This window comes from Limulus polyphemus, unplaced genomic scaffold (genome assembly GCF_000517525.1).
Source record: "Limulus polyphemus unplaced genomic scaffold, Limulus_polyphemus-2.1.2 Scaffold3082, whole genome shotgun sequence".
NCBI lineage: Eukaryota > Metazoa > Arthropoda > Merostomata > Xiphosura > Limulidae > Limulus > Limulus polyphemus.
In genome coordinates, this window is record NW_013668692.1 from 92,861 (window position 1) to 116,408 (window position 23,548).

The 23,548-nt window shown below is 34.9% G+C and overlaps 1 protein-coding gene across 4 annotated transcripts in view; it reads right to left on the bottom strand.

Annotated features, from left to right (window-relative positions):
* LOC106468621 (Hermansky-Pudlak syndrome 3 protein-like) overlaps positions 1–23,548 on the bottom strand; it is a 112,356-nt gene that overhangs the window by 82,712 nt on the left and 6,096 nt on the right. For all 4 annotated transcript variants that reach the window (XM_022396968.1, XM_022396966.1, XM_022396967.1 and 1 more), the window contains exons 3-4: positions 17,640–18,539; positions 6,305–6,639 (exon numbers count right to left, since the gene is read on the bottom strand). In XM_022396968.1, coding sequence (XP_022252676.1) covers positions 6,305–6,639; positions 17,640–18,539 — 1,235 coding nt within the window. The remainder of the gene's footprint in view (positions 1–6,304; positions 6,640–17,639; positions 18,540–23,548) is intronic.

Here is a 23,548-nt window from a genome sequence, read left to right on the forward strand (position 1 = left end):
GACGCAACAATATGCTACTGTCAAAAACAGGATCCATAATATATTTCAACAAGGAATGCATGGGTCTCAAAGTTTTTTGAACAACAAAAAAACTGCATGTGCTCTGGATGCAATAATCTTTCCATATGAACAACTAATGTTAAATACATAGATAAAAAAAAAACTTAAATTTAGAGGTTTTTTATAATAATAATATGTCACTTTTATACTATACTTTAAGTATACTTATGATATGCAACACAATGTTTTAATGAAACTGTTTACAGTTTATATTATACTCTTTTAGTGAGAAATTCTGAAATGTTTTATACAAGTGTATGATTATGATACACATAATTTTACAACTTGCCAACTTTTCCATCTCTAAGTGAAATTCCTTTTATCCTTTATTTATATGTTATTATTCCTGAAGTATGTGTATAGGAACAAACCAAATTTGTGTACTTTATTATTACATGGAAAATGTTATTTATATGTATAATAAAACTGATGAAGTTATAATACTTATGTTATGTTTTCTTAAAGAAGAAAAACAAATTCTGAATTGCTGACAAATACAAAATACCAGTATGAAATTCTTAAGTACATCCTTAAGTTAATAAAAAAACATTAAATTTTCTCTATTCACTGTGCTTCATTATAATAAAATTAATATAATATTGATAATTGAATGCTTCATTTCAATGGTCTTAGAAAAAGGTAAAATTGAGAGGTAAATATTATATATTGATGAACTAACTCTAAAATTTTTTACATGTAACTAAGTCAACTAAAGCTGCAGGTATTCTATAAAACATAACTTGTGATTCATCATCAATACTGTTGTAGTTAACTGCACAAAAGAAATTTACCATCTTTTTTGAGAAAAGTTTATAATCATCAATATAAACTTTGCATATGTTGACACTCTATGTCCCTCCTATATGGCATCTCATCACTTTAACTGGAAATGTGTGACATCATGTATACAAGGCTTACACATAATCAAAGTTATTTGACTTGTGTAATTGATTTTTTTTACATGAATAAAAAAATGAAAATATATACAGCACAAACATTTCTGAGATATCAACCTCTCAAAAGTTTGCATGTCAAAAACAACGTTTTTCATCAGTATGATGCAATTTCATATAATTTAAATGTGATTGTTTTCAATACAGTAATAAAGACAAATTATAATTTTTTTACAAGATAGATTGCAAATAAAGTGATAAAATAATTACATTCTTTTCCAGATGAAAATAAACAAATTACATTTGTAGTACATATATTGTTGAGACATAAATTTAACTTTACAGCCTCCAATAATCTTTATTTACCAAAAAGTTAAGAACCTGCTTTCCATACCCTCCTATCACATACTGTCTATCAATAATGTTAATGATTCTCTCTCTGACATTTGGTATTACACTGTGTATAACCAATTGAAAAAATAAAGATTTTAATTTATTGATTTACGTGTAATGCTAGCTCATTCTCATGATAGCTTTTGAATTATTCAGCACACATATTCAAAGTTTTTGTTGCTGAGTTCATCTTGGCCAGCTAAAAGAAATTATTTTTAAGCACTCACAGCTGAGTTAGAAAGCCAGTTAAATTATAATGATTATAGTTTATTGTATATTTTGTGCATGTTATTATTTTGTGTAAAGTATTAATAACAATCCTAGTACAAATTAAGGTTAACCTTGACCAACACTTCAAATCTTCAACTGCAAAAAAGTACTGTAAAATTATTGTTCAGTGGACAGGTTATTCTACTAACATCATATTACGTGACACGTTATTTTACTTCATATATTCAAGTAAGTACTAAATTTTTTGTTTTCGTCCATATTTTTATTTCCTGGTATAGTAACTAAAGTAACTAAAATTTAAAAATTAGGAAGTTATTAGGTTACATAAGAAAATATAATTTTTTATGGTGTATGCATGTGAGAAGCTCATGCATTACATAATTCAATACTGTAACTTGAGTTTTGTGTTCACCAGTTGACTTGTAGCTTGTTACCAAAGTTATAACAATTAATTTAAAACAGGTGTAAACTGTTATAAGCATGAGGCTGTTTAGAATAACTGTAACTTTCTATAACAATCTGCACTCAACCTAGAAATAATATCTAAGTCTGATATTTGCAACACATGTTCAGACGTGAATTAGAACTGACTAACCCATTAATAACTGAAGAGCATAAAGATGAGTTTAAAACTGCAAAAAATTATTTAGAAGATGCCATTGTTTAGCACCATGGATGAAATGATACAGTGGAAATCTATAAAGAAGCAATGTCTTATCATGGTCTAATTAATGCTGTACAAAATAAGTTACATCAACATAATAAACTCCTACACAAAGCTACAACAACTATATTTATCTTTCATGTTGAATTGCAAAGCACTGAGAAACACAAAAGTACTGTAAAATTATTGTTCAGTGTTATTCCACTAACATCATTTCACATGATGGGTTATTTTACTTTTATACTAAGCCTTGGGAGCTTGTGAAAAACTAAGAGTAATAATTAGTAGGATTTACATCAAGGTCATATTCAAATATGAAACTAAGTTACATAATATCTTAACTTCCAACAAATACAGCACAACAAAAACATGCCTAGAGTGTACCTTGTGAGTGTTTGCAAGGAGTATATAAAAAAAACTTAAAAGCCATTTTCTGCTAAACTAAAAGAAGATAAGTGATACATAGAACTTTACTTTTGATACCTCAGTCATACTGTCATATTTCCATAAAAATAATCACAATATAGTTTGGAATTAAAGTAAAATAAACAAATCCAATTACATAAAAAGAAGGAAACTTAAAGAGGCCATTGCCATGATATACAGTAAATGTGGTCCTTTACCATCAACCAGAACAATTGGCTAGAACATTGCTTGGCATTCTTTCATCGAAGAGAACAAACATTATTGTACTTGAAATAAAAATACCACTTTAATACCTATCAGCTGTAACATAAATAAAAAAGTTTTAATAATTTTGTTGAAATGTGAACTTCTTTTACTTTACACTAATTAAATAAAACTATTATAATACTAATATAACTATGATTTATACACACACAAATATATGTAAGTATGCATACATGTTGGGTAAGTTATATTAAAACAATTTCAAAGCCTCAGCATATTATTATAATCTATGTTGCCACATCTGGTTATGCTTAATTTGATGACCAGTGCTGCAATGTAGTTTTAACGCAAAAGGGTTCTATCATAAGGCTATCATGTACAAACATCAATCCTTCCTACTGGTTTTCCATAATCCACCTCGTGTATAAGGATGATAATTTCCTAGCACCTATTTCAAAAGTCTGATCAAACAAATCCACTGACTTAAGAGGTATGTCTTCATATCAAATTTCTGAATACATCTTTATGATCTGAGTGCATGAATATTTTTGCACTAAAAAGATTAGTTACACACCTTTCCTAAATGCAATCAGTTTTTGGTGGTATCATATTACCTTCAAAATGTACTTCTGATAGGTTTCACTCCACCAAGACTTAATATTGGCTGTGGTCATCAGCTGACTTGCTAATTTGCATATAATGTCACTGTTAATACTTATTGCTATGTGATACTTTTGAATGTAATATGGTACATCGTATTCTGAGCAACAGTTATTAGCATTGTGCATACTAAAAACTCAGTAAGGGAGCTGAAAGTTCACAAAAATAAAAGACCCATCTATTTTTTCCCTTTAGACCTGTCTTACTCATTAACTGATATGGTAGCAAGTTTATAGAATACTGCATTGTTTGGTCTAACTTCTTTTCTGTTTTAAAGTTTGAGCTAGTAATAATAAATAATTTAGACAAAATCATAACTTTTTCACAAACAAGAAATCTTCATTGAAGTCTACTTTAAAGTTTCAGTAAAAGTAAGGTGAAAGTGACTAACTTTCTTACAGCTCAACCTCTACCACAAACTTGCTAAACAAAATACCCGAGTGATCCACTTTTCTTTCAGAAATTATTTAAAAACTGAGCACAAAATGGAAATGCACACAAGTATGCCAAGTTCTACCACAACATCACTGACATCAAACTCAAAAAATGTTAGTTCAAACTTAAAACCGAAGCACCATTTCAGATATCTTAACTATGCTATTGTTCTAATTTGCTACACTAATCAAACACATAGTTTACACACATAGCTAGGGCTAGAGCTGGGCAATTAATGGTATTTGCTAATTGATTAACTGACAGCACCATTAATTGACTACATTTGATTAAATGATCAGTAAAGTATTCCTCAAATCATGGTATGTACAAATAAAACAAAAACAATTGACAGCAGGTACCGACGACCAGTTACCTTTCTTCTAGTCAGAAGTTCAACAAGAAAGAAAAAAAAGTTGGCAGTGGTTGCTGCTAATCATTTACCTTCCCTCTAGTAAGCAGCTCAAAATCAGTGACATTGACATATAGCCTTAGTAGCTCTGTCATAGCAAAGACAGAACAAGCACGTTTGGTAGTATTGAGAATTCAATGAATCACAACCCCCCCCCCCCCATTATCAAAGCTAAACAAACTTGAAGTAAAAAACAAACAAACTTATATATAGCTAAAATTGATCAAACACAGATAGCCCATTATATAGCTTTGTGTTTAAAACAAACATAACAGCAATAGTTTAATTACTTGGATTGTTAGACATAACTGAAAACAGTAATAATCAGAATGATTTTGATTAGGTGATTATTTTTGTGACAGTCAATATAATCATGATTTTGATCAATCAAACTGTTGAAATAATTGTAAACAGTAATCTTAATTAATTAATTAAATCATAATTTGATTAATTAATCTTTAATATGACATTAATTGATATAATCACTGTTGGTACTTGATTATGTCAATTAAATCATTCAGCTCTGGCTATAGCTGTAACAGAAAGTAGATTTTAATAAGTGAACTAAGGTTTGAATCTTCAAAAGTACCAACTTGTATAATTTACTGATGACATCACCATAGCTATTAGTTTTTATTTGACTGTAAACTCTTTAATTTCACAGGTAATCCAAATAAAGAAAATAAAACATTCATATATAGTTAAAAATATATTATATGGAACAGTAACAAGGTTCTTATATTTTAAATAATAAAAATACACATTTTTATGCACACGTTTGATGTTAAGTGCAATACTCATACAGCTATATCCATTGAGCTTACTTTGCAGGAGCACTCTATTATGGCCAATTGACAGGACATAAAATTATTGATTAATTAATAATAAATAAACAAAAAAACAGAACAAAGTAATACTCATTGTTTGATTAAAAAATAAATACAGGCCTAAAACTACAACAACAATTTACATGAGTGTTATTGTCAGTATTACTCCTTCTTTTTAACAACATTGTTGATTAATTGAGCATGCATCTTGGATAAATGTATCAGTCAAATGAACAAATAATAATAATTATTATTATAGATAAACAATACACTTTACTTAGAAAATAAGAACAGACCTTTCCACTCTAACAAAAAGTTAAAAAGAATTCACTGCTTAAAATAACACTTCCTTCAAGTCTTGTACACAAACATTCAGTATCATGCTTCGGTGCTTCCCATAATGGTCTGCTCCAATACATGGAAGGAGTTGCTATGTATCATATTTTGTTGGTGGTGGGGTTTTACTACAACTTTTAAGTAATGGTCATTACAAAAACCAAAATCTTGAACTTTCCCCGTGATTGACATATCATGTTTAATTACTATTCAAACACTGTCAAATGATTTCTGTTAACAAGTGGGAAAAAAAAATGACACTGCTTGAACACTGTCCAATGAAACTTTATAAGTTTAGAGCTATCTTCAACTTTCTGGCTATAAAACAAAACTTTTGAACATTGGAACATAAAATTTACTCTCACTGATTGGCTAGTTAGATATAATGGCAATGTTAATACAATTTTTAAAAAACCTTGAATAAAGTTATATGACATGATTTGCATGTACATAAAACAACATATAGTGATTCAAGAAATTACACCATAAGTAAAAAAAGTAGATAATATTTCAGTTCAATTATTGTTTTGAGAAGAAAGAAGCTCCATAATTTAAAAAACATTAAAATCTGACATTTAATATCAAAAATTTACATTTGTTAACACATCTATCCTTTCTCAATTAATTAATAACATTAATAATTAGATACAATATATATATACATTTGTAGATTTTGATACTATAAAAGTTGTAACAGATATATACATAGTCAACACAATGGGTTAAATATATATTCTAAGAATGTTTCACAGTCAAAATAACATACATTAGTTAGACCATCCAAAACTTCATTGTGTAAAACAGCAGTGTGGGTGAGTCTGAAAGTGTAAGTTTCCAGGCCTGTCTCAGTAAGCACATGGAGTAATTCTGTTTCAACTGCCACACTCTTCACATAAGCTGTATATGGGTATTGGCACACTAGCTGGGTTTTATCTGTGATGTCATAGAGGAAACCTTCTTGTGGGCCAGTGAAAAAACAGCACATACTTTTGATTTGACCACAAAAATTAGAACGCAGAGGATTATGAACAGAAGACAGAGGACGCTCTTCAGATGTCATCGCTTCAGTGAGAGGATCTATTTTGAAATTTGTTTCTTTTGCTAGAAAAACAAATCAAATACACATCAAAAATATCATAACAAGAGTACCAAATAAACAAAAGAAAAAAATGTTATAACTCATATAAATTGGGTTCTTGTTTATTACACATACCAAAAGCTTATAAAAAATATAATTACATAACAAAATAATATTAGATCATATTATTTAACAAGTAAAAAATTGAGAAATACATACACATAATACTCTATGCAAAATAAACAGAAAGTGAGCAAAAACATATGGACCTTTCTGGTGCCCCAATATTAGGAATTTCACACTAAAATTTCAGTTATAATGTAGAAATATGATAAATTAGAAAGTCATTTAATTTACAAAGTTTCAATTCTAAAAAAATGATTTATCTAGTTGTTGTTTTTTCAGTTCATGATGGTTTTAAATAAAAGATGAAATACATTTCAAAGTGAGTGAGAAATAAACATTTTTAGATAAAATTTATTTTTTTCAGTTTACACATAAACATATTACATCTAAAGCATAAAGCTACAGAAGAAATTCTATGAATCAATATTACCCAAAAGTAAATTTATGTCTACAATATTACTAATTTAAACAGATCCTATTATTAAGATAGTTAACAGAACTTTTCAGACAATCAGACAATCATTTTATAAAATCAAAAAATTAACTTTGAATACAACTCTAGAAATCAATATTTCATTAGTTGTGAGTGTATGTGTCCTGGTTCAGTAAATTTTCCATGTATTATCTGCACTACAAAGATAGTACCCATACTTACCTTTCATTATTTTAATTCCCTGGTAAACAAATGTATACATGTACAATGGTACAGTTATAGTTTAGTCTAGAGTGTAACTAGTGTTATAGTCACATCTAAAATACCCACATAAAACAATTATTTCATAAAATCAAAAAGTTATATTTGAAGGCAACTCTAGAAATCAATATTTCATTAGTTGTGTGTTCATACATATCCAGATTCAGTATATTTTATGTGTATTATCTGCCCTATAAAGATAGTACCCATTCTTCCCTTCCATTATCATAATTCCCTGGTTTGGCAATTACTTCAATCTTCACAATTGTTTATGAATATTTTCTTTTTTACTACGTTGCTGCAAAAAGTAAGAGAAGACTGAGAGGAATATAGATTGTCAACATTGTTCAAGTATTGGAAACTGTAGAAACACAGAAATAATCAGCAGTTCATCTTGGTGTGTTCAAATCCATAATTGAAAGATTGTGGACAGAATCACACTAAACAAAATTATGGAGAGAACAGGCAGAACACATAATGACACTTTGAGCACAAAATGGGCTTTAATAATCACTTCTTTATTACTCACAGACTCAGTATAAACTTAAGGAGAATTTCATTAGTGACCACACACTAAAGAACAGATTTCAAAAGTCCAGTATACAATTGATGGGATCTGCTTCACCCCACAACCGATTCTCTAAAATTTTTCAAAATGACCATAAATTAGCTATTATGTCAATGGGTACTTGAACTCTTCACAGATGATTCAAGGTTTCATTTCTCTACCAATGACTGATGGGTTTAGTTAGTGATAATAATAATGGTTTCAATGGTAATTCGGTTATGATGTAGGTATATGTTGTGCTTCATAAAGGTAGATTAACTGCATGACTTTATATTTAGGTAATACTGAACACAGATGATGCATGACTACTCACATGTACAGTTCAACCAGACTTTGAGGGAAAATTTCTGGTTTCACACTACAGGACTTGAAACACTGCAGAATTCAGCAAATTACAGATAAAATATAGAAATGTTTTTATATCTTGTAATAACTGACTGACCAACCAATGCTGACATGAAAACTAAAGTATCAGTATCAGTAGGTCTGCTGCTACTTTGTAACACATTTGTAAGATGCTTTGCTTTGTAAGATGCACCAGAGGTGTAGATAATGGATAGTATTAGAAAAAACACCAAAAAACACTATTAGAAATACATTTTCAGTGTAAGAAAATGTTAGTTTCTAACAAGATACCTTACCTCCTCTCACATAATAGCTAGAATCCAACACTGAAATGGTGAAGGGACTGATGCAAAAGTTACCAAGATAAGCACCTTAAGAAGGCACCCGAAAAGAACCCATGGGGTGTGGTACCCTAATGTATAGGGTCACATCCTGGAAGTCCACATCTCATCTGTACTTTTCACCCATTGTACAGATAGATGTTGCTAAAATGGGTGGATACATCAGGTGGTGTAAAATAACTAGGGTGTGTCTGTATTCAGTGGATCAATTCTAGTTCAAAACCAGGTGGCATCAGGTATTTACCTTCCAGTTCATGGTAGGCAGAGGGTCCCAACCATCTTCACCTCAAGACCATAAAGCAGAAAGGAAAAACATCTTCCACTCTGACAAATCAGTACACAACCAACATCAGGCCCCTTAGGAATGCGACATTTAGGTGATGGTAGAAGGCCAGCTGGAAGGGCAAACTGCATGTGATGTATTCATCCAGTCCATGGAAAGATATCATTTGGAATTTTTCTTACAGTCTGCAGTAGGAGGAGAGTACTGCCCCAATCTACCACAACAGATCACTACTGCCCTACTCTTGACTGAGTGGAATTGGTCACTCTCAGAAGGAAACCTCCATGGTTTACCATTCCAGTAGCTAGGAACTGGTAAAGTGGCAAAGACTCCCATACTCCATTGGAAGAGAGAGGGAACAATGCAGTGGGAAGTTTAGAGGAATGCAACATCGTAAGACAGAACAATGGGTGACCACGAAACCCTATTTTCAAAAGCAGGCTGTTCCTGGTTTATTCAACTAGGACCAGAGGGATAAGCAGCAATCCTGACACTACTTTACTCATGATAATCTATAAGTTGGTACAGTCTGTTGTGGGCCTTATTTAAAAAGCAAGATACTGCAAGGTAACCTCCAGCAGTCTTGTGGAACACCCCATCTCTTAAGTAAGCATTATAGCCATATGGTGTGGATTTACATTTAAGTATACTTGGACGTGCACCATTCACCACACAGCAGGATCCAGGAAAGGAGAAAGGATCACTAGCAAGGGAAGAAATAAAGAGAAAAAATTACCCTTTCATAGTTGAAATTATGTATGGAGAATGGTGACAGGTGGCAATCAATGGCCAAATGAGGAGACTACTAAATGATGCAGGTATTGGGCAGTAAATGTGAGAGGCCTGGTCCACATGCCAGACTTTACAATCTCTTCTAACAAACAATGGAAGTGGGCAGCCAGGGGAAAGTGAGATGGTGTTTCTGGTGGGAGTAAACTTGAAAAATGCAATGAGAATTCTCAGATAACAATGCATAAGCAAGATGAATAGGCTGGTAAATCCATCCAGTAATAGTATCAGGAGAAAGATCATGGATAGAGGAAGTATTCCATGGTATGAAAAGACTGAAATCCACAGAAGGAAGCAGTGCACGTAATGGACAAAGGAGATATTTGGGAAAGGAACGTAAATATAAACAAGAGATGGATGGAAGAGAAACAGGAGTGAAAGTGATGCCTCCTTCCCCCACCACTGATGCCTTGGATAAAAAAACTACTATCTAGATAAAGAAGAATATAGGTACGGTGACAGAGGATACGAGACATTAATAGCAAAGATATCTGACTTACGACAACCACTTGCAAATAGAAGTAATAAATATGTCTTGAGGAAAGGTGGTACAATGAGCATGTGACCATAGGTTCAAATAGGGTGAAGGGTAAAGGCATGAAGAATCACATTGAGATTCCAATCAGGTAGGAGAATTGGGTTGGGTAAATGAATCAGGTGAAGGGAGTGAAACAGAAGAGAAAGAACAAGAAAGGAAAAAATGCAATGGGATTAGGAGAAATGAAAGATATTAGACAAGGCCACCCTATAGCCAGCAATGGTGGAAACTGATAAACCACTGTTGAAGAGCCAAGTAAAAAAAATCAGAAAGGTGGGAAACACTAGGATGGGAAAGTGAGAAACCATGACACAAAGATCAGCTCCAGAAAATGCACCATTTTCAATGAAGGCAAAGCATGTCTGCACAACCCCAGGGTATGAGGGCATCCATGGAAGCCTAGGTTCCCAAAAGAGATAGAACCTCATGTACTGGTAGAGAAGGAAAGGACTTCATGTTGGAAACAAAGATCTTCATTGACTTCAGACAAAGAAGAGAAGGCTGGGCCCTGCCAAGATAGGTGTTGAAAAATACCCCCAAATCAATAACATGTTGCGTGTGGGTGAGATAGAACTTCTCCAGCTTGACAAGCCATCCCAAACAAGCTTCCTCCTGGATATGTTAGTGAGAGGCTTGTTGGGATGGAGCTAAAAGAAGCCAGTCATCCATATAATGATTGAACCACAAACCCTAAGTGTGAATATGATGAACAAACATACTGACCACACAGAAGAAATATGGCACCTATGCCACACCAAAAGGTAGAGTGCAGAACTGAAACACTTGACCTCTGTGAATAAAACAAGGTAGCATCTGGATGCAGGAGAGATGGAGATACGCAGGTAAGCATCCAAGACATTGACCTTGGTCATCCAAAGACCTGGAGTGAACAGCCAACGAAGGGTGATGATTCACTCCATGGTGAACTGTGGGAGGATGATGAAGCAGTTGAGGTTGGAGGAATTGATGACTGGATGCTCATCCTTGGTCTTCTTACTACAAACAACCAGGAATAAAACCCTGGAGAAGTGTGAAATACTTGTTCGATAATATCCTTATGCAAAAGATCATGAACCGCTTTTGAGAGACACTGGTGTGAAATGGGATCCTGAGGAGGAGGGAAGGAAATGGGTCATGAAAATAAGGGGGACAGAAATCGTAAGAACAGTCCTTCTGTTAGAACCTGAAGAACCAAGGGGTCTGTGGTGCCACAGGTGAACACATCTGGCAAAATGTGTTCCCACAATCCCAGAATCCACGTACCTTACAATCAACTGGTTCAACTGTGTTTCGCATGTAAATCATCATGCGACAATCCTCCACCAATAAGAGTGGAACACACTCTCTTGATGCATGTGACTCCCTCTACTTAATTTTACCAAACTATCACTTACAGTTTTTGGCAGAAAATGGAAGCACCAGTTTACAGTGGGGAGGAAGGGTGGGAAGTGTTAGCGAAGGTAAGTATCCGTATAAAAAATATATTTTAAGTATAGAAAAATTACAATTTCTGATATGGTACATTACCTTATCTCACATAAATAGCTGGAATCCCACATTAAATAGGTGGAGGGGCTGATGCAATGGAAAAGCAAAGAAGCATTTCTCGAAAGTATTCAAAGAATACCCTAAAGGAGTAGATCCTCACAATAGACGATCATACATAGAATACAACACCACATCTTTACCAGGTATACTATTCACTCAGTGTGGAATCATGAGTCACAGATATAGGTGGAAAAAGGAAGTAGCACATCCATACAGGAGAGAACAATGGTGGGATAGGGATCCGAATCACCATATAGCAAATCTCAATCCCATAGAGTACTGGAATGTGGGTGAAAGTAAAAGCTTTTGCCCCTTGGTGTAGAGTGGCTAGGGCATGACAGATCTTACACTGCAAGTCAACTGCATCCAAAACCCATCTGCTGGTAACTGACATCCACGCAGGGGTAAGATGAAGATCATACCATCAGTAAGTCAACTATAATCCAAAACCCAGTCATCTGGTGGGTTAGGAAAAAGGATCATATTGTTTTCACCTCAAGTGCAGCAGAACAAAGGGAATCTCAAACCCACCACTCCATGAATGAGATACATGACAGCAATGTGATAAATTGTTTGATCAATTCAGGAACCTGACATCTGGACATTCAGCATAAGAAAGATGTCTAAGTATTGGAAAAGAAATCACGCAAAACCATCAAACTGCCCCCAGTGCAATAACATCCTTGGTATATGAAAATATTGAGGTATAGCATAAGAGGAAGAGCTACATTAGTCTACGTGTCCAACTACTGTGACCCACAACATGAGTGGAGGGAACAAGAGTATTACTGAGAGAGACACCTATAAGACATGCGTGAGGAATTATTTTGATTGGTTCAGCTCTAAATCCAAAACCCAGCCACTGGGTACCAACATCCATGTGGAAGTAGGGTGAGGGATCCAAATGAAAGTGGGTGAACTGTATTTTAATGGCTCATTAAAGATACAACAACCACCACCCTTCTACCAACTGAATGGTTGTAACATTATATGTATCATATATCACATTCAGGAGGTTGCCTTCACGGTCCACCACCACAGTAGCTTGAAATTGGATGGTGGTAAGGACTCCCATACTCCGCTGGAAGAAAATATGGTGGAGAGTCTGGAGGAACGTCAACACAGGAGACAGTGCAATGGGTGATTACTAAAACCCTATTCTGAAAAGCAGACCATACCTGATTTATTTATTCGAAGGCATGGCAGGGGTAGGCAGCTATCCCCTTCTGCTTTGCCCAGGAAGTCAATGGGAGAATATGGTCCAGAAGCATATTAATGAAGCAAATATACCACAAGGAAAAACCTACAAGCAATCTTGTGGAACATCCCATCTCAACAATGAGTGTTTTATGGCCAGGGACATTAGAAAAATGCATTCAACATTGCCTGACAGTGTAGATTTGACAATTTCAAGCATACCTGGTCAGACACCACAGTGAGAAAAAGCCCCTGAAAAAGAATATATATATAAAATAACACCCAGTCACAGTCTCATCAAAGTTTGAAGAATGGCTACAAGCGGAAGTTGATAACTCGAAGATAACGACACAATGATCTAATGTAGACGGTGAGATATGAATGTATGTGGGGTAGTCCAAATGCCCAATTGAAGAATTTCCTCCAAGGGACATCAGAGATGAGATGCAAAGTTAAGGTGCCTGATCAGATGAGAAGACACATGGAACAAATTACAGGAAGAGGAAGATAAGGAAGAATAAGCCAATCCAATTAAAAGCCAAACCCAACTGATGAGGGTGGAAGGAGAAAGGTCACGAACAGAGGATGTCTGCCAAGGAATGAATAGATGGGAATGGGCATCATAGAAGAAAGCCATGCAGGCAACATAACAATGAAGAGTATGAATGGGAAATAATAGCCTATCCAGATCTGACCAAGGATAAAGGTGGGAAAGGTAAGGAAGTGAAATTGGCAAGAAGGAGGATTTACTCTTCCAAACCGCCGAAGTTTAGGAAAGGAAAGATTGATCCAGATAAAGGAGAATATATGTGGAATGATATAAAGTACATGAAACATCGATGGCAAACAAATCTGACTGGTGACGTCCACAGACTAATGGGAGAAGGAAAGAAATCTTATGGAATAAGTGAAAAATTGAGCATGAGGACAAAGGTTCAAATGGAGGCAAAGTGAGGCAGTAAAGAACCACATTAACATCCCAATCCAGAAGGGCTGCACACCAAGGTGGATGACTAATCCAAAAGGTATGCAACAATAGGGAAAGGGTAGGAAAGGTAAAAAATTATGGTACCTGGAAAAACAAAAAAGGTGTGGAATAAGGCAGCCCAATAACACATGATCAAGGAGACAGAAGACCCCTGATCAAACAGCCAAGTGAGGAAATCAGTAATATCAGTGGGTTGAGCAGGGAAAAATGCTTGACCCAAAGACCAATGGAGGAACATGTTCCACTTACGATGATAAACATCCCCAGAGGAAAGGCAAATGGAATAAGCTAAAAAAGAAGCAAACTGGAACTCCTCGCCGGGGACCAAATAAAAACCAGACATGAAAGCGGAGGATATAAAGGGCTGGATGAAACACTGGTGACTGAGGTTCACATAGAAGGGATGGAACAGAGGAAGATGTAATGGAGAGGCAGATTGGAGCAATCAGGACTTGATATAGAGTGGCATGGATGATCAAAATCACCCTGTGAAAAAGATGGATGGGAGGATAAACATACAGGTATCTGTTGGTCTAATCTTGACCGAATGCATCAACAGCCAGAGCAGGAGAATGAGGAACTGGAGACCAAAACAGACATAACTTGGTATTGAGGAATGCGGTAAATGCAACCAGGTGATGAGTACCCCACTTAAGGCATAGCCACTGGAAAACATGAGGATCAAGAGACCAGATAAACTTTATTGGGACGGGAAAGATGATCCTCAACAAGATTGAATGCACCCAAAAAAGGAGATCCGAGGTTTAACCACAAAGGGAAGGAGAATGGGTGCCACCTCGGTTATTGATATAAGCCACCACTGTGCAATTGTCAGAATGGGTCATGACAAGATTATTCCTGGAAAGATGAAGAAAATGTTTTAAACCACAATTTACAGTCAGATAAAATCTTTCGACTGGAGACCACCAACCTGAAGCTTCCTGTTGACTGACCCATGCCCCCAAACTTGAAGGGAAACATCCATGAAGATATGCAAATACAGATGAAGGGGAGGAAGCAGAACACCTGCCAACATGTAGCCCTTGTCCAACTGCCAACACAGATCACCTACAAGTGAAGGAGGAAGAGAAATAGAAGCCTCCAATGGATTTCACTGGTCATGCAGAGACCACTGAAGAGACCTCATATGCACTAGACCCAAGGAGATAGGGCTTCCATGAAAGACCAAAATTGATGGAACGTTGCACACTGTAAGAGAGGGAGCAGTAAAGGCATGGAGAACTGAAAGCTCCATTGAACAAAGTCAAAGAGGAAAAAATTAGGCCTGACTGAGATGAGTGTTGTAAAAGACACCTGAATGGACAAGATAATGGGTAGGTATAGGGAATGACTTCTCCAATTCGATTAACCAATCCACACGAGCTGCCTCCAGGAGCAATAGATGAGTGTGATAGGTTGATTTCTGTTTGAAACAAGCTAACAGAAGCCAGTCATCCATGTACTGATGTAAGTGCAACCCCTAAGTATGCAAATGTTGGGCAAAAGCTTTGACCCCCAAAAAATGACATATGGGGCCAAATCAAACCCAAAGGGCAAGGCACAAAATTGATTAACTATCCCCTGATGAATGAACCGAAGATAGTGCTTCACTGACAAGATATTTCGAGACATGCAGGTAAGCATTCAAAATGTCTAGCTTGATCATCCACAAACTGAGAGAAAAAAGCCCACCTGAGGGTAAGAAAAGACTCCATGGTAAATCAGGTTAGAACCAAAAATTTATTGAAGTGGGACAAATCAATCACAGGCCACTAGTCCCCGGTTTTCTTGGGTACCACAAAAATAAAACCTGGAAAAGGATGATTGACAGGTTTGATGGGCTGCTGGAGAGAATATCTTGTACCACCTTAAACAGGCATTGAATGGTGGTAGGATCCCGAAGCAATCGAAATAAAATAAATGGGTACCAGAGACAACAGAGGAGGGGAAAGAAAATGGATGACAAGTCCCTCAAATAATACCCAAATAACCCACATATCTGTGGCAAAAAGTCTCCAAAGGGGAATAAAATCGGTCAAATGAGCCCCCACTGGTTAGTCACTAGTACTGTTGGTGATGTGTCCATCTGTGTCAAATAAAATGACAAGATGAGGAACTCCTGGAGGTAGGAAGAAGTAAGGGCTGGGAAGGAGATGGATAGGAAACAATAATAGGAGGATGTCTAGGCTTTGAATGAGACAAACAATCCACAAAAGAAGAAAGGATACTTTATTGTTGCACACGGGATACCAAAGTCTCAGGAATATTACCAAAAACATACCACTGTAGAAAAAAGAGCCATATGTGAGTCCCAGAGGTAAGTAGGTGGTAAATGAACCTGGGACAAAGCAACATCCCTCCCTAGGAGATCCCCAAAACAGAGAAATCATGTGTGTAAGGATAGAGCCAAAGAAGATAAATGTGCCAACATGGAGGTAATCTGTGGATTGGATCAGAAAGAAGGTGAATGGAAGACCAAGGTCCACCCCCCACATGGACAAAATCAATTCTAACTGTTGATAATCGAGAAACAGATATTCAGCCTGATGGTAAGCCAAGGCAAATAGATCCAAAGCCCATCAACCATCTAAGAAGCAAAATGCTGAGCATGAATCCTAATATCCGTGGAAGTGGGGAAAACCAAATACTGAGAGGAGGAGGTACCATGTAACAAAAGGAAGGGAATCATATGAAACCAGGGAAATGGATAAAACAGAGCATACCTGAGAAATCATGTCTAAAAAAAGCTGTGGTAGGCCTAGCTGATTCCAGAGTATGGGGATAGGAAGACATGGCAAAATCAGGAGGAGGAAAAAGATTGTCAGAATCCTCATCGATCTGAACAGGTTCAGCATGTTCAAGAAAAATAAGGGCAAGATCAGAAGAAGGTTGAGTCATATAATGATCAATCTCATGATGGATGATAGCCAATAAGTCCAAAGACAAGTCACCCCCACCTGTAGCCTGTATGAGTGTGCTAGCAGAAGTTATTACCTCCAAAGTGGTAACCTAAACTTCAGAATTCATTGTGCAAAAATGAAAAACTGGGAAAATAAGTTATCTGAAAAGTTGTTAACTTTTGAAAAACAAAGAAAAGAAAATAACAGAAGACAAATCCACTTTGGAATAATATAAAAAAAATCATGAAGTTGAACAAAAAACACAATTGAAGAGCATTACTACAACGTATTGACACGAGTGCTGCCAAATGAGAAATGATAGTTCGGTAGAATCGAATACAGGGAGTCACATGCATTAGGAGTGTGTCACACTCTTACTGGTGGAGGGTTGTCGCATGATGATGTACAGGTGAGGCACAGTTAAACCAGTTGGTCGTAAGATATGTGGAAGCTCAAGGCTTGTGGCATGTGAAAACAATTTTTCATATAGAGGGCAGCACTGAACGAGAATAGCTATTTATGTGCAAAGAGGTAATGTACCATATCAGAAACCATAAACATGTAAACTTTAGGTACTCTGACCTTTGTTAAAAAAATTTCAGACCCTCGCAACACTCTTCTATGGTTCAAATTCCATAAAAATGTATTCAACATTGTGTGTACTTTATTAGTGTTATAGAAAATGCACAAACAAGAAAAAACCTACCTGCACCATAAAATGGTAGCAAATGCAGAGCTGAAAGTCCACCATGTTCTTCAACATGTGCAAAGTGACGATACAAAAGAGTAATAACCTCAGATTTTGTAATATTTGAGAAGTTCCAATGTTCAAGTTTTGAATTCAAATTAACTTTTACTGGACAACCAAGAGTATTCTTGCTTGGGCCTTTAATTTCTTCAATTTTCAGATAGCTCTCTTCTGAAGAATTTGCCATTTCAATGCTTTGGAATTTTATAGTTATAGGAAATGAATTAAAATGTATTACTGTTTTTAGTTTATTCTCATATTCTCGGCTTGTTAATGAACTGCTGTCACAAGAATCAAAGTGCCATTCAACAAAATTTTCATCAACAGTGATATCAGGCTCATCTGTTTGGTCTGTTTCATACAGGTCTGCATGAAAATCAGGAACTTCTTGTGATGTATGCTCAAGTTGGTAAGACTGCTCATCTTTATCAAGCAAGACTTTTAACACTTGCACCTGACTAGGACTCATTGCAGCAATAATGTCTTCACAAATTGCCACTTCTTTAGGAGCAAAATTTATTTCCAAGTCCATTAAGAGATCAAAATCACTAAATTTTAGCTTAGAAACATCATGGACTTTTGGTCTAAAGCTATAGATTCTTACAAGCTTATAGAGACCTACCGCTAAAGTTCCAGTTCGTTTGCAGCAAGCAATACATGTTGCATGCCCATTAAGTGGCAATTCAATCATTTCCAAGTGTCCACTACCTGAATGAGTACTTGGTGTAACACATCCTGCTATTCTTACCCTCAGAGGCTGGCCTTTCATATCAGTCCACCAATTTAAGTAAATACGAACATAAGTCAACGTTTTAGACCACCGGTTTGACTTTTTCTCCAGAGTTGCTACATAGTTTCCTAAAAGAAATTACTTAAAAATTAATGAAGTAAATTAAAATGAAGAAAATAAAAAACAAGAAGATTATGACACCTTCAATTTGATATTATTCATTAACCTACAATGAAGTGTTATAGAAAAAATGTTTTTTTAAGATAGGATAGTAATTCATAACAACTTGTTCACATGTATAAATATTTTAATAGTCAGAATTAAAATAAATTTTAAACAGGAACTTACTTCTGAAATACTAAAAACCTTTCTTTTTTACAGATGTTCTCATGCTGTCAAAAATATTTGACTAAAGTTCTGAATGTCTTTGACACAATGCAGAACATGTGACAACTTACCCATACTTCTCCACACTCCAAATTTCCATGTAACTTATTATACTTGAATTCAAAGGATATATACAAGCTCTGCTTTCCTGCCATATTCCAGATTTCATAGTTGCAGTCATGATGGAAACTAGATATCTCCCAGTTGAGGGGAAGTGGGTGGGAATGTATTTCAAGTAAGCACTTTTTTGAAATATACTTTAATTCTAACAATTTACAAATTCAAAACCAGCAGACTTACCCCTGAAATGCAAAAAGCCAGAATACTCACGCTGAGATTGGGAGGGAGCAAAAGCATTATAACGACAACTGGGTAACCAAAATTTGGGTTCTTAGGCAAGAAGGTAATAGCACAGACACAACAATTAAAAATTTGATGAAGCAAAAAAGAGAATCCAAAACCAACGTACATTCAGTGGACTGGATTCAATGGAAAACAAGAGGAGTGACCCAGCCTCATAAAAGGCTGGTCCAAATGAGGACATAGAAATTCCATTCATCTTAACAGGGTATCATCTCTCCTTCATCACCCTTTAAGTAATAGAAGAGTGTGCTAGCACTCTTTATGTAGGAAAGGCACATATGCTCATATTAAAGCAACACAAAAATTATCTGGATTTTCTTCTCTACAGGTCATCAGAAGCTAGATATATGCTGCTTGTCAGCTATCCAGAGCATCCCAAAGGTGAAAATTGGGGAATAACCAAAACCAAGATTCCTTAATCTCATTTATCATCATCTTTCTTCAACAGGCCTAGTGCCTACCTAGTTCTAACAGTAACTATAATTTTCTCATCATTTGATATCGCATTACAGTCTTCACGATCTTTGACTACCTATTTTCATATTATTCTATGCAAGATTCTAAACAAAGAAAAAAATCATAATTCTTACATAAATGATGTTATTACCCCTTGAAGTTAGCATTCTTACAGAAATCTCATGTTCCTTTGAAAAGCTTAAATACAGGGTGAAACAAGAATTACCAGCCAATAATAGATGAACATTAGATGACTGTAACATGTAAAATACTCAATGCTTTTTACACCATACAATCGGTGTCTTTAGGGAGCCAACACATATATTATGTATGAAGCGATAGAGCAAAAAAAATCATTACACAAATAGGTCATCAGAAACTAGATATGTAGAGCCAAAAATGCTAATTACTGTGAAAACAAGTACCATCCTGATTGTTTAGCTAGGCCACAACTGTAAAACTGTCTGTGTGAATTACACAGAATATTGGTGGTAAAGAGACAGAAACTTGAGACAGGCACATTAAAAAGCTCAAAGTTCTAATACATTGATGTAAACTGTTGCTTCTTAAAGACTCCAGAGAGGCATCTCTAAGAAGTTGAAGATCACAGGAGGATGAACAAAAATATATACTGTTGTCTAGATAATTTGTATGATGTCAGATGCCAGTGAGAAGCAAAGTCCCACTAGGGGCAATGCATGTGAGTGCAACCTACAGGAATTACTTAATAGCATATCATCCTGAAATCAGAGAGAATGTCTTTCACAGAAGGTATGGAAGAGAAACCAGTATGAACATGAGACTCCAAGGTTTCCAATGCCACAGCATATGGTTGAAATGTTCCTTGAACTGTGCTGATTCAATATCCAAGATGTACTAAATACTAAATGGGATTTGAATTTGCAGAGATCTGAGATGAAGTCAATAAGATGGTCAAATAAATGAGAGCAAGAGACTGAGTGAAAAAAAAGGATCAGAATAAGTCAGTCATTCACAAACAAGTGAAAGTTATTGGCAAAAACAACAAACACTTTTAACTAATAATAATTAATCATAATAATCAAAGTTTGGTCATTAGAGGCAAATGACCATGTATTTTATTATGCTTTTTCATAATTAATTACAATATTATTTTTTGGGGATATGTGTTTTTTGTTATATCATTATTTCCCAGTCTCAATAGAACAAACATAATTAATATAAGTATTTTCAGTAGTCACCAAACCCAAGATGAGCTTCTCTCTTGAAAATCATATCATACAAAATAAAAGCCAATAATGGTGCAAATGAAGAAAATGATGGATGAATACAGACAAGAGGTTAAACATCCTTTATATCCATCTTCATCATCAAATGGCATTAACAAAGAAACTTCTCTAATATTCTCACGTTTTCCACTTTGAATTAAGATGCATCTAGGTAAAGTTTAAGTTGAGGCAGATCTATGACAGGTCTCCGATCTTCTATTTTCTTCAGAATTGCATAGAGACAGGAGTAAAAACCTGTAGAAGTGTGATAAGTAATATCTATGACTGCTTTTGGAAGGAAACATAAGACATTGTAATCCAGAAGTTATAAGCAAACGGGATGAGAAAGACAAAGAAAAATAGGACAATGATGAAATTGAAATTAAACACCAAACTGAAGGATCTACTTAATCCAAATGGACATGTGAGATAAAATTATCCAATGAATGAGTTGAAAAGACCCATCTAGCCTACTTTGATGGTAGGCCACTCAAAAGTGTCAAAAGATACATGTGTTGCAGGCATCAACTAAGATTTAGACAATGCAGGTGAAGCAGTAGGATGAACATCACTTGATAGTCATCATGAAACTTTAGGTTACATATCCAATCCTGACTAAAAGAATGAAAATAGCTAATAACTGTGCAGTAAAAGAAAATCTCAAACAAGACAAATCATAGTGGGCAGAGCAGGAAACTGATGAAGAGTCAAAATAAAAAACCATATGTAAACCCCCTCCCTCATTAATCAATCTGAAGGACATGAGCTTGAAATGTAATATGAGTAATGGAATATGAAGTCTATTAATATTTTACTAGTTTATAAAAGCATCTGCAATATTCCAAACATCAGGAAAACGTGGAGAAAACAGAGATTCAAGCACCGAATCATATAATATAACACTAGATCTGAGAGAACTGAGGTCAGAAGCTCCATCTTCAAAATTAAGGTTAGCAAACAAATCCTGTTTTGCTGAGCAAAATATAAATCTTGTTCAAAATCATGAAAACATCCACATAATCATGAAACCCACCAGAAGCACCAACAAAAAATTCATCATTAACAAAGAAGATGTAGAAGTCTTGAAACTGTTGGAGGTATCTGTATTAAACTTAACACTGACTTCCAGCTTCAATGTAGGAAAGTTAAAGGCAAAGTTGTCAATAAAAAATCTGTATCATGGTGGGAGAGCAAAGCTTATATACATCCTCTTGACACAAGCACAAGTCACATGAAAGGTTGGAAACTGCAAAAGTATAGATAAGTTGATGCATACTCTGCATTGTGTAAAAGGCATTCAGAACTTTAGTCACATTTGTTGATAGCATGAGAGCAACTTAACAAAGAAAGTTTTTTCATATTTTACAGGTAAGGCTGCTTCTTTTGACCTTAAATTCAATAACGTAACTGAGCAGAAAATTAAAAACTTACCTGAAAGTGTATATCAGATAAATAACATTCTGCACAACAAACAGCTATTACAATAAAATTTAAATCCACACTAATAGAGCAATACTAAATTTATATGGATACTAGTTTCAACATTTTACAATGCTTGTTAGAGTGATGAGGACATGTGAAATGTCAAAACTAATTTCCATATAATTTTGGTATTGTTCCATTAGTGTGGATTTAAACTTTGCTGTAAATTATCTATTTATCTTGTTTATCTATTATTAAAACAGCTATTACCTCATGGACTGCTTTGAAGGTTTTTTGTGTATGCATAACCCTTTAATGAAGCTCCCACCCAACAGGTGTGTTACAACGTATTGCACCAGCCTATGCTGTAATCATCAGTAAATTATATCCCTCATTTTTTTTGTTTTATCAGATTAAACTTTAACATTAGGTCTATGTACAGAAATGAAACAATTTTCACAGGAAATCATGACATTCTATGGTTTACTGATATAATTCAATTATAAAACTGCAAATGTCTATCTAAGTGTTGGTTAAATCTGGTAAACAAATCTTATAAATTATTTTAGCTTTATTAAACATTAATTACTACTTTGATACTTCATCCATTACAGAAAAACAAATATCAGAGCTTTAAACTGACTTGTAACTCCAACTATAAAACAGAGCATTTGAAATAAAGTTTGATGATTAATATCAATGATGAGAATGATAGTTTAACCTAACGACTTTGTCGTTTGTTAAACCATTAGTAATATTTCTGTGAGGCAATATGAAACTAAAAATATTTCCACAGAACAGTACTGCCTCATTATAACATTACCATCCAGAGTTGTGTACCCAAGAGCGATACAGGTGGAGAGCATTATAACCAACTTGTCAAGAAGGCACTCATGTTGAACTAAAGCAATCAATTAACTAAGTGTTTATTTAAGTAGGGAAAATAGATATTTAAAAGAACATAGATAGAGACAATAATAATATAAAATATGAATACAAACTTTCCAATATTTCAGAAACCAAGCAAACTCATGTTCACTTATTTACTCAAAAAGTCTGATACTTTAGTCTACTTCATTTGATTTTGAGCCTCTAAATCGGTTGCAATTACTAACAAGACATCTCTATTTCCTTCTGACAGTGAGCAGTGTCTTGGTTTCACCCGTAAACAACTCTTGGAACTTCTTGCCCTCTCCACAAAGTTAAAACATTTCCTCTTTAATGATGTCATTTAGTCAGATAGATGGAATCACTGCTGGGTT